Genomic DNA, 13,064 nt, shown 5'->3' on the forward strand with positions numbered 1-13,064 from the left:
AGAGAGAGTAGAAAGATTTACATAGTGACTTCTAGGAGAATAGTTTATCCAGATTTATTTCATGGTTTTTGTTTACATGTTTGAAGATCCAAGCTGGAATGAACAGTCTTATGTTCTTAATGTCAGTTACAGCAAAAGGCAAGGGCAAAACCTTGAAGCTACCTAACCTTTTTAATCAGGACAACTGAGAGTGTTGAAATGATCTTCCATTAAATCAATACTTCAGATTAAAGTAATGTTCTGGAGCAACAGCTTTTTTGTATTTTGCAGACAAGTTTCAAGATGAAGAATACCATACCTAGATGAATCAAATGACGTTATACATTATGTCGTGCATTCTTTATCTGTTTTCTTAGATGCCCTCTTTGCCTTTTCAACTGCCTTCATCTTTTCTGTTTTCTTTCCCTTCATGAAGTTCAAATGCTTGCATGCTTGTATGTAGTGCATTCTTGGTATCAAACACACTATTGTACGTATTGTTTCCTTCCTAAAGGGCCAATTCAGGGCTTCACTGTAATTTAATACTCACATGAGAACTCAACTTGAGTTCAATAGTTTGTGTATGTACCACATTCAGTGTCGACTGAGTTTTAACTTTCAGCTGTTTTTCAGATCTGCATGAAGTTATTCACACCAAGTGCTTTTAAGTCATTCTCTGACTTTTTTTTTCCATTGTATGGTATTTAAAAAAATTAAAAGGATGCTAGATGAAAGCAAGAGAACTGTAGTACGATTTGAAGGCTTTTTTCTTACCTAGATAAGACAATGTATTTACGTTTTCACTCAAGTGTAAGAGAGGATATGCAGTGCTTTACTGCAAGAATAATGTAAAGAAAGCATTGAGAATCTCTACCCATCCAATCTTTTTACTCCTGATAGCGGAAGATAAGCAGCACAGTATTATTATTATTATTATTTAGTTCATGAATACAAAGCAGAGAGTATTTTGCACAATCATTGCTCAAAATAAAGAATATGCCTACACTGCATCCAACATACTTCAGCTAAAAATTAACACAGGGAGAGAGATGCCAGCACTACTTAGATAAGAAATGAAGACAATTTTCATCAGGTCTTTTGTGAACCAGTAACATCTGGGGCAATTTAGCTACTGACTTCTGTAACAGGGAAAAAGTTACGAACATTTGCTAGAATACTAGAAAACTAATTTGACTTTCTAAAAGTGAGAATTTAACTGGGAAGTCTAATTATAAAATTTATATGTACCCAATCAAGGAACATAAAAAGCTACCACTTGTTTGTGTTGTTAAGGTACCAACTGCTCAGTAAATAGCAAATACATACCAAGCAACAAGGAAATAATTAAGTTCAAAATGTCCAACCAGATTGCAAAATTCACCCCTTACTTATAACTGCAAACCCTGAATATTTAAAAACATTCAAATAACTTACAAAACATTCTTTTCTATTCAAAAGAAAAGAACATGAAGGTGTTGAAGTCCATTTCTGAAAATGTGGGAAGAATTCACATTATATGAGAGACCAGGAATTCAGTTAACACAAAAACTTGCTGCAAACTCTACCTTTTGTACATGTCCTTCACAGAATCTTCAAATTCACAAATCCCTCTCACAGACGGATAACTAAATTTACCAGATCAAGGACAATATTTTAAAATACATCCTAACGTTTCTGCAGGGATTCTTTAACTTGCAAGAATTACTTATCCAGCAGGCCCATTGTTTAGCTGCTTTGTTAATTAGGTTGTTCATGTTGTAACAGGCTCAGCTCAGCTCCTGATTGCTATCTAGTCTTTAACAGATTAGTAATTTCTGAATCAGAGAAGCTCTGTGAAAAGATCACAGAGAACATCTCAGCTCTACAAACACTGAACATAAGCGGTTCAGTTAAGGTCAATACTGAGCCAGAGAAGGGAAGCTCTTATTTCAGCTCTTTGCACAATACCTACTCTGTAGGTAAACAGGAGTCTTCAGTTTAACAACACTAACAGATCTTAACCTTTTCAAGCATACATATTTATTTAATTGCTATGTTTAAATCAAAGATATTTCCTATGAATAGCTTTTGCAAAGGAAGTACATGAAGATTTCCTTTGTTTCTTCTTTGAATCACTAGCATGAAAGTGAAGGCTGAGGTAATCATTTCACTCAAAGGAAATAAAACAAAGAAACCTCTATTTCATTGCTAAGAAAGCAGAGCTCAGAGGCTCCCACGAGCTGTTAACTTCAAAATATTCAACTGAACTACATAAAAAATAATCACTGCAGTCACTAAGGACTATGATGTGGTTGGCCCTTATATAAAATGCGTTCTAAGGCTGGGAAAACAATTTCTGCCCACTATGACATGGCTCCCATGAAATTCAGATATAAATGAAGGCCTGAATTTCTGCAGAGAAAAGAAAAAATTGTTCCATTCCTTTATCTTTTTGGCTGAATTTACAAAAAACTCAATGCAAAGTAATAAAGAACAACCAGAACCCTCGTTTCCCTTGTCCCTAGAACCTCACTCATCTATAAAACAGGGGACAATAGGGTATTTAGGAAAACATAGTGATTTTTTTTCCTGATAAATTACTGTTAGTATCCCCTTCGCTGAGAAGATATCTCCAGGTGGATTATACAACACAGAGGATCTACAGATTGGGTTACATGACAAATGAAGAGCCAGTGCTGTTTCTACAAGTAACTGTAGAATGCAGTTGTACCTACAGTTCAAACCAAACATAAAATAAAATTATAACTAAATACATTGAAAAAAGCTTAGTCTTATGTACTTTTAGGGTTCATCATTGCACTAGTTCAACTGATGTAAGTCTACCGAGTTAAACCTGCTGTAACACTGTGAGAACTAGTTTACATATGCAGAATATCTGTTATTTTATTAACACTTTAGTTTCTTTCCCACCCATTTCAAAGAGCATTTGGTAAGGTCATTAGGTACACAACAGGTTTAAAACCGGTGCAGGTCAGAGAAAATGTAGCTTGTACCCTAATTAGTTTCTACCAGTTAGTATGTGCCCATAGGATGGACTGACATTTTTTAAGGCTTACTGATCAAATACATAATTATTTATCCCAAGCCTACATTCCATTCTTCTTTTCCTGTTTTCTCAGTGTGAAACTACAGAAGAGTACCTGGAAGGCTTTTATGTTGATAAATGCTGAACAACATGCAAAGAATGCACACCCAGTTCCCCCTGCCATGGTCACGGACACCTTCCACTACACCAGGTTGCTTAAGTCCCCGTCCAACGTGGCCATGAACGTAGGGATGGGGCATCCACAGCTTCTCTGGGCAACCTGTGCCAGCGTCTCACCTCCCTCACAGTGAAGAAAGGCTTCCAGGTACCTAATTCAAATCTCCCCTCTTCCAGTTTAAAGCCGTTCCCGCTTGTCCTATCTCCACCCACCCTTATAAAAAGTCCCTCTGCAACTTTCTTACATATGCACCCTGTTTTCCCCTATTTTTCTTATTTTGACAACAGCCCTCACTCCCGCACTTGTATCTACATCACGCCGTTCGCTATTTTCAATGGGGATTAGTGCGGTTTATGATGATGTTGGTTTGTATTACACTGGGCCTTTTCCCGGGGCATCACCTGCCACAGCCGCGCTCCAGCAGCGCCCGGCGCTCTGCCCGCCGCGGGGACCAGCCGAGCAGGGGCTCGGCGAGGCTACCATAAGCTCTACCCGCACAACGAGGCCCTGCCGCTGCCCTTCCGCATGCTCCCCCCTGCCCCTACACACCGGGTCACCGCCCCTCACGCCAACGGCCGCCGCGCTCCCCGCCCCGCTCGCGTCACTGCCGGAGCGGCCCAAGATGGAAGCCGGCGTCGGCGGCGAGGGCCCGCTCCCGAGGCTCCGGCGCCCTTTACGGCCAGCGGCAGAGCCCCACGACCCGCTGCTGCCGCAGCCGCCTTTCGGGGGCGGAGGGACAGCCGGTGCGTGGTGGGGCGCGGAGCCGGAGCCAGGCTCTGCTGGGCGGGCCGTGTGGCAGCACTGCCCGGGAGGGGAGGGCGGGCCGGAGCCGGCCCCGGCCCCGCTCACGGCAGGAGCTAGGGGGTTCCTCGGTAACGGGGCGCGCTGCCCCGCCGGAGGGGTGCTGCTTGGTGCGGCCAGCTCGGCTGTCCCCGGGTGCCTGGCCGTGACAGTGAGTACGATGTGACAAGCGAGACGTGAGTCATGTCGGGACGTGCAGCCGCGGATTTGCTGATGGGGTGGTTAAGCGCTCCAGACCTGAGCTGCAGGAGATGAGGACGAATCCAGGAAATGAAATATAAACCCGCCTGTAAACTCCATCAGAGCTGTTAGTGCGCTCGGCTGGTGATGGCGCGTGTGAAGGGGTCAGCATCGATTCCACTGCTGGGGGCACACAGGCCGCTCCGCCAGTAACTTCTAATGATAACGTTCAAAGTAGGAAACATCAAAGGCACCTTTTTTGACCCTGCATATAAATATTGAGTGTGTTAGCTGATTACTGTCATGTACAAAAATACACTTTCTGATCTGCTCGCTCTGTTGTCTTCTTCCCCAGTGAGGAAAAAAAGATATTTTTATGCATAATGATAGTTGTAGTTTACGTGCTGGAGGTATGCAGCATGAATCAAGCTAGCTGCTGAAATGAAGTTGAGCATCTCTTGTACAGAGCTGCAGTTGAGCACAAGGAAATGATTTGTGCCGGATTTTTTAAATATGAAAATTAACAAAAAATATAGAAATAAGTAGTAAGTGGAAATACCAACCTGTCTGAATGCTAGATTAATAAAAATGCTTTAGTAACACCATAGGGTTTTTAATCAATTAAATAACCCTTACAAAATCTAGGCAGCTGTTAATTTCCTAAATGGATACAACAGGCACAGAATGTGCTGGTTGTTAGTGCTTTATATTTTACCTAAGAATACCTTGCTTAGTCTTTTATTTCAGGAAATGTTCAGAGCTTTTTAGAATGCTTCCTCTGTAATACAATGCATATTATACCAAGTATAAAAATTTCCAAAGATAAATGAATTAAAAGGATAAAGCATCGTATTTTACATAACTATAATCCTCCATTTAATGACTGGCCTTAGTGCTATAATTATGCTCTTATTTGCAGAAGAGTCTACAGCTGTAGAGAAGAAGAAGCAGCCTCTTGCCAGACTGAATATTCATTCTGCATTCTGGATTTTGGCATCAATTGCTGTGACATACTACTTTGATTTTTTTAAAACTGTTAAAGAAACTATTCAAGCAGATAGGTAAGGCACTTTTTCGTACAAAGAAATTTATGTTTTAATCTTACAGCCCTACTCAGTCTGTTAAGTCTGAACACTGTGTTTTAAATCTTGGATAAACAAAAGGTACAGTAGAAACAGAGCTGGAAAAGAGAAGGCTCAGGGGGATTTTAGCATGCATATAAGTATGGGAGGATACATAGAAGACAGCCAGGATTTTTTCAGTGGTGCCCAGTGACAGGACCAAGGGCAATAGGCACAAAGTGAAACATGGGAGGTTCCCTGTGAACATCAGGAAACACTTTTTCACTGTGACTGAGCACTGGTACAGGTTTGCGAGGGAGGTCATGGTGTCTCCACCTTTTTTCTGTTTGAAGAAGAAACTTCATGCTTCTTGCCTGCTAAATTTGAATGTTCATAAACTTGAAACCTTATTAAAGCTTTCTGCAATGTTTCTGTTGCAAAATCAGTAGCCTGATTTATAGTGAGAAGCACAGTTGCAGTGGAGCCTATTTTGTTTAATTACTGACAAAGCATTTTTGGTGTGGTAGTGTATTAGATCACTGACAGGTTCTGTTTCATTGTATTTCCAAAATACTTCAGGGAATAGTAATTGACAGGAGCACTGCATTGGAAAATTAAACTCAGTGATGTGTATTACACAGCTTTAGAAGGGCAAAAAGTATTTTGTAAAAGTAATTTAAGAAAAAACCTACAAGAACTCTAGGCCAACCTGTATAATTGCCTGTTCTGTTGCTGGACTAGAATGAAGATTAATGTGCAAATTGCAGTGTGCCTGTGCTTAACATGTTTTATCATGCTTCCCTCCCCACAGTTGGTGGCTTGCATCTGGCAGTTGTTTGTTGGCTGCATGTTTATCTGTTGCCTTTTACTGCATACTGTATCTTGAGTGGTATTGTGGCATTGAGGACTATGATACACAGTATCCAGCACTGATACCTATCACAACAGCTACCTTTATTGCAGCAGCAATTTGGTAAGTTCAAACACTGTACAAACTTCTGCTAAACCTGAGCAAGTCTGTGTTAATGGGATCATTTTATAACAAGTGTAATTGCTGTAATTCTACTAAGTGCGTTGGTGGCACTACCAGTTCTAGGTTGCATGATTTATTCCACTTTTAACGTTCATCCACACAGCAAAACTTGCAGCTGTTGAAACTGTATATGAAGCCTACTTGTAGATGTACTTGTTATTTTCTGCCTTGAAAATTTAGGGGAGAACTGAAGTTCTTAGCTCTGTTAGTGTAAATTGCTCACCTCTGACAGCTGTTTGTAAGGTTTACATGTTACAGAATCATAGAATAGTTAGGGTTGGAAAGGACCTTAGGATCATCTAGTTCCGCTCCCCCTTCCATGGGCAGGCACACCTCACATTAAACCATGTTACCCAAGGCTCCGTCCAACCTGGCCTTGAACACCACCAGGGGTGGAGCATTCACAGCTTCCTTGGGCAGCCCATTCCAGTGCCTCCCCACCCTAACAGGAAAGAACTTCCTCCTTATATCCAATGTAAACTTCCTCTGTTTAAGTTGAACCTGTTAACCCTTGTCCTATCACTACAGTCCCTAATGGAGAGTCCCTCCCCAGCATCCTTATAGGCCCCCTTCAGATACTGGAAGGCTGCTATGAGGTCTCCATGCAGCCTTCTCCAGGCTGAACAGCCCCAGCTTTCTCAGCCTGTGTTCATACAGGAGGTGCTTCAGTCCCCTGATCATCCTCCTGGCCCTCCTCTGGACTTGTTCCAACAGTTCCATGTCTTTTTTATGTTGAGGACACCAGAACTGTATACAATAGAATCATAGAATAGTTAGGGTTGGAAAGGACCTTAACATCATCTAGTTCCATCCCCCCCTGCCATGGGCAGGGACACCTCACGCTAAACCATCTCACCCAAGGCTCTGTCCAACTTGGCCTTGAACGCTGCCAGGGATGGAGCATTCATAAATTCCCTGGGCAACCCATTCCAGTGCCTCACCACCCTAATAGGAAAGAATTTCTTCCTTATATCCAGTCTAAACTTCCCCTGTTTAAGTTTGAACTTGTTACCCCTTGTCCTGTTGCTACAGTCCCTAATGAGGAGTCCATCCCCAGCATCCCTATAGGCCCCCTTCAGATACTGGAAGTGAGGTCTCACAAGAGCAGAGGGGCAGGATCACTTCCTTTGACCTGCTGGTCATGCTTGTTTTGATGCAGCCCAGGTTGGCTTTCTGGGCTGCAAGCACGCACTGAAGCTGGCTCATGTTAAGTTTCTCATCAACCGACACCCCAAGTCCTTTTCCACAGGGCTGCTCCTAATCTCTTCTCTGCCCATCCTGTAGCTGTGCCTGGGATTGCCGTGGCCCAGTTAAGACAAAGGAGTATTTTTTTAGCTGAGAAAAAATTATGCCTGATCAGTTTCTAATACAAAGGTCTTCATTATCAAACAATTCATAAATAGCAAATGTATACTGAAATTTATACTTCTGGCTATTGTTATATGAGCTTTAAGGTTTATATCTTGTCAGAGAATGGTACTTTTGGTAAGAGCTACTTTATGAGATTATAGGAATCAGAATTGAGCAAATGTGCACATGAATGAAAAAAATTATATACATATGTGCCAGTATATTTGTTTGCTCTTTGCATGAAGGTTTGTTCTCTCTAGTTTAGGTGTTGTATCTGAATCACGTCAGTCAGTATTTGTTTCAATGCTGGGAAAAAAAGAAGTCTGAAGAAGACAAAGCTTCCCTATAATTTAGCATTAGTCAAATCTATATTCTTTGTAATGCAATTGTAAAATAAGTTGGTTTTCCTCCTTTCTCTTCAGTTAAATCTGCTTGTCTGGAAGTAAAAATTAAGGCTTTTCTCAGCTACCATGTATGCCCATGGGAGAGCAAGAGTAGTTCATTTTCAGGTGCTTCATACAGAATCATCAACTAGGTTGGAAAAGACCTTCAAGATCAAGTCCCAGCTGTTAACCACAGGACTGCCAAGTCCACCACTAAACCTTGTCACAGCCTGCCTGACTACCCTTCCACTGAAAGATTTTTTCCTAATATCCAACCTAAACCTCCCATGCTGCAGCTTAAGGCCATTTCCTCTTGTCATATCACTGTTACTTGGGAGGAGAGACCAGCTACCACCTTGCTCCCTCCTCGTTTTAGGTAGAGAGCATTAAGGTCCCCCCTGAACTTTCCTTTCTCCAGACTAAACAACCCCAGTTCCCTCAGCTGCTTCTCATCAGACTTGTGCTCCAGACCCTTCACCAGCTTTGTTGCCCTTCTCTGGACCCTGTCCAGCACCTCAATGTCTGTCTTGTAGTGAGGGGCGCAGAACTGAACACAGGATTTGAGGTGTGGCCTCAGCATTTCTGAGTTCAGGGGGGTTATTGCTTCCCTAGTCCTGTTGGCCACACTATTGCTAATACAGGCCATACAGAGATTCTGAAAGTAGAACATAATTTTTACCCTTGGTGGGACTGACTGAATTTGCCCAGTGTAAAATCTCTAGAAGCTACTGAAGTTTTAGGATGAGCTGTCAGTAAATAAGCAGTAAAATAAACTATCAATTTAATAAGTAGTTGCTGGGGCCTTTTTTTTTTTTTTCATAGAGAAACAAGTATTTTTTCCACATGCCATGTTTTCTGTGTATTACTGGTATTTCTATAATATGGCCGTTGAACTTACCAAGACCTTCCTGCTTTTATCTGCAGTTTCAATGTTGCCTTGTGGCCTGTCTGGTCGTTTATGACACCTTTGTTGCTTTTCATTCAGTTCATGGGTGTTGTGATGCTTGTGTCACTCCTGGGATAAATCCTTCAGGTAAATAATTGTTTAAGCACATAAAAATATGTATCCACATGAACTGCTTTATTAGACATTTAAGGATTGTAAGAATCCCTTCCCTGCTTTGTGTACGCTTCTAGAATGTTGACATTTTGTGGCATGTAGAGTAACTGGAGAACATGCAAGTATCCTAAGGGGAAGAATATGTTTTTTTTTTTTTTTTCTTCTCTAAGATTCCATTCTAGACAATGAAAAGAAGTGATTAGTGAGAATGGATGGTTTGGGGGCATGTAGCCCAAATACCTGCAGCTTTTCCCAGACTGGGAAAAACTCTTAGCGGAGTTGCTTGTCCTGATCGTAAAGGGGAGAAGCTATTAATGTCAGCGTGCAACTGCCCTTGTCTTATCTTCAGCTACACTCTTTTAATTTCCTGTGATGAGCAGTCCAGATCAACCTGCTACCTGGAAAACTGCCAGGTATCAGAAGTTCTTTGTTCTTTCAAAACCAAAGCAAAACAACCCCACAACCTTTCAAAGGCAAACTTGGGTATTTTGTTGACTTGAAAAACTCCGATGTTGAAAGCAGGTTCTCGCATCTTTTGTTGGAATATACTATTCAAATGAAACTGAAAAAGCTTAAGGAAGACATCAAAGACGGCTCAGTATATAGGGTAAGGGATGTCCCCTGTACCACAGGTGTCTACATCATCCATTAAAATGACTCGTTTTGGCAGTTCTTCCTTGCCATACTTCTCAAGGGAATGTGGGGAAGCGTCTTTCATTTTGCTTGCCATCATAAATCCTTTCCAGTGCGGAAGTCCCTGAGCATTTTTATGAGTGCATCAAGAAGAATGAGACAGTGCTGGATTTTGAGTGTAGCCTCTTACAGTGTCAGAGTTATAGGCAAAAAATACGTAATGGCTGGGACAATGAAACAGATTTTGTTTGCATGAGCAAATTGAAACTAGTGTTGCAATTTTTCCTGTTCTCTAGATATCAAGAAGCCTGATTTTTTTAAGGAGGTAATTAACTTAAGTCATACTCTGACAACACCTATAGACTTCTGAAAAATACAATATTTGATTCAGAGCCTCTTTACTACATTATGGGAGCTTCAGTCACACTTGCTGATGCGAACTTCTTCAAATCATGTTTGTTCTGTCATTAGCTATGTTCTGTTTGAGCACTGGAAGGATGTGGGGGAAAGACACATTTCAGTGTGTTAGAGCTGGTCGTATTAACAGACTAGAATGACCATTCTGTATTAGTTTGTATGTAGAAAGTAAGAAATACAAGTGAATTACAGATATCCTGAACAGCTGAATCTTATGAAAACATTCTGGTTTTCTATATGAACAGCCAAGTCAATTGTGTTATGCAGAATTTCTTAATTCTGTATTAGGCCAAATAATTATTTGACCAAATATTAAGGACCAAATTACTACTTGGTGATTCAAAATCATTAACTAACAATATCAAATTAGGACAAACTTTTGCAGTATATACAGCATTACAGTATTTTTGTTAAAAGTTGGATTTGTTTTTTCTTTCAGCTTCATGTGAAGGACTCAAGCAACTGTTATCCTGCCAAGTGAATGTCACTTTTGTAACACTCCAGTGCTTTTATTGTTTCTAATACTGCTTGTTTGCTCTAACTGATACTGTAATTATTATACTGCCTGATTTATAAATCAAATGGACAGAACCATGGGTCAGCCAGTGGCTGGGAGAAAGCAACTGATTAGTAAATAATTGAAGGATACATAGGTTTTACCTCTCTTAGAGACATAAAGCATTTCCTTGCTGTTTTGTAAAGCTTTTATTTATATTTCATTTTTAAACAGCTGGGTAATAAGTCATAGAATAGTTTGAGTTAGAAGGGGCCTATAAAGCTCATCTCTGGGGACTCCAGAGATCACCTAGTCCAACTTCCTACTCAAAGCAGGTTGTTTCATTTGAAAATTCAAATCTTGTGGGATCTTAATACTAGGTTCTTTCCATTTGCAGCAGTAAAGAGGCTGATATTAATTTAAAAGCAAATAGTCATGCACAGTTGGGAAAATAAAGCAACATTGTCTATTCATCTTGGCTGAGGTGCTTGATCATCTGGAAACCTGGGCACCATGTAGTTGCTTGACCATTTTATATAGATCCGTGTGTTAAATACTTTTGCACCCACACCTTTTGGAAGATAGGAGAATGTAGACGCTGGATATTGAAACTTGCTAAAATTTACTTGTTGGGACTGGTGCTTGAACACTGGACCATTAGAGGAGACTGTGTTTTTCATTCCGACTTTCAAATTCACACCATTGCTGACTACAAAATACATGAAATATTTAGTAATGAAAACGATAGACATTGTCTTTAGCTGCTACTGTTTCAGTATGGAAAAATGTTGCTATTGGTATTCAGTACAAAAGATCAGTCAAACCAAACTAAAATGTATTTAGCACTACTGTTAAGTAGCTCATAGAGTAAGTTAACAGCTTGATTTTTTTTAAATGTAATATTTAAGTTTTCCAAACCCAGTTGTACTTCATCTTTAAAAGGTGAGTTGCTTATCTTCATCTTTTAACAATTTTTAACTATTTTACATGTGCATACACAGGTACATTTGAGTAACTTGTTTATTATGGTATTTAAAAAGCAGTGCTGCTCAGGGATGGTAATTATCACTGTATTTTTATTTGTCAGCTATATAAATGCTCTAGCTGGTTTAAATTGCCTTGTACTCTTGAACTAAAATTACTGTTTACTACATGGTTTTTCACATTTGTTTTTCTGGACATAATAAACTTTGTATAAAAGTGATCAATTATTGTTCATTACTTAATTGTTTTAACTAATTCCACTGTTCTTGGAGAACACTGCAGTGTTCACTGTAATAGGTGACCTGACAAAATGCTGCTCCCCCTAACAGTTGTGTGAACTCCTTGCTTTTGTTATTTTCCTTACCATAAAATAAAGAACTTGAGGCAAGACAGTAGAAAGAGGTATCTTAATAGTTTGCTGAAAACTGTTATTAGGCTATCAAAATCCATACCTCTCCCTAAGCTTGAAGGTATTAGCTGGCTGCAGACCACCATAGGTATTTTCTGTATCGATTTACGTTGGTTTCATTTGAGGTTGAGAATGTGTATTGGCACCAAAGAGCTTTTTGCAGGTGACAAGGGGTGCTCTAGAATAATCTTGAAGTAAACAGTCCACATAGTGAAAATAATTTATCACAGTTATCCTGAAGCTCTGTAATATGAAAGCATCTTTGTTACTCTTTACAGGTTACACTACGTAAGGTAAAAGGAGAAGTTGGCACTTCCATAAGCTTTGAATAATGATGGATGTAGCTCAGAGCTAGAGGTGGTTGAAGCCTTAACTGTTTGACTAGTTATGCTTTCTATTTATATTGCTGTTATAGGCCTGACTGAAACAAGGCTGGCTTTCAGTTAAGTGCATTTTTCAAAAGGAAAATGGCTTAAAATACCTGTTTCTTGAGAACAGGGCAAAATTAATAAAGGACTTGAGCTACTACTTCCTTATGCTTACCTACATAGGTAACTGCCTGGAATTCATTCCTTCCACCCTTCTGCTATTTTGTATTTCTTCCCTGTTCTTTAGGAGGAATGTGAACATCAGGAATGCATATATAAGTCCAGAAATGTCCTTTATTATTTCAGGAAAAAAAAACCTTTAATAATTTTTGGTTTCAGAAGACAAAAAGTCTTAAAGGCTGTTCTACGTTTTGTCAGTGGAAGTGGAGTGAAATAGATGGTGTCTTTTCATTTATTTCATTTATTTTGATGTAGCTGAACCAGTGGCTTAATTTCATGTGAGACAGAGGTCACTCACTGTAAAAAACAATTCTTTGGACATTTGATACGCTGCTAACAGATATGGGGTAAAAATGTAAGACCTGCCTGGCCAGAACAAGGACTAGTCTGTCTTGGTATTGGCCTCCAAGCTAGGGCTAGGTACTTGAATTCCTAGAATTAAGGGAATTCATGTTGTATGCAACCAAAATACCGTTTGAAATATTTAGTGTTTTACACTGAGCTAAGTTCCTCTCAATCCCTATAGC

At 40.1% G+C, this 13,064-nt stretch overlaps 1 protein-coding gene across 1 annotated transcript; it reads left to right on the forward strand.

The window, feature by feature from the left end:
- The first annotated feature begins 3,764 nt into the window (after positions 1-3,764).
- TMEM128 (transmembrane protein 128) lies at positions 3,765-11,800 on the forward strand. Its single transcript, XM_062636366.1, has 5 exons — positions 3,765-3,925; positions 5,083-5,224; positions 6,036-6,197; positions 8,915-9,023; positions 10,540-11,800. Exons 1-4 carry the CDS (start codon positions 3,805-3,807, stop codon positions 9,012-9,014), a joined length of 525 nt encoding a protein of 174 aa, XP_062492350.1. The 5' UTR covers positions 3,765-3,804; the 3' UTR covers positions 9,015-9,023; positions 10,540-11,800.
- Positions 11,801-13,064: the final 1,264 nt, after the last annotated feature.

This window comes from Pezoporus occidentalis, unplaced genomic scaffold, assembly GCF_034315485.1.
Source record: "Pezoporus occidentalis ecotype Australia unplaced genomic scaffold, CSIRO_AGI_Poc_V1 ctg48, whole genome shotgun sequence".
Classification (NCBI taxonomy): Eukaryota; Metazoa; Chordata; class Aves; order Psittaciformes; family Psittacidae; genus Pezoporus; species Pezoporus occidentalis.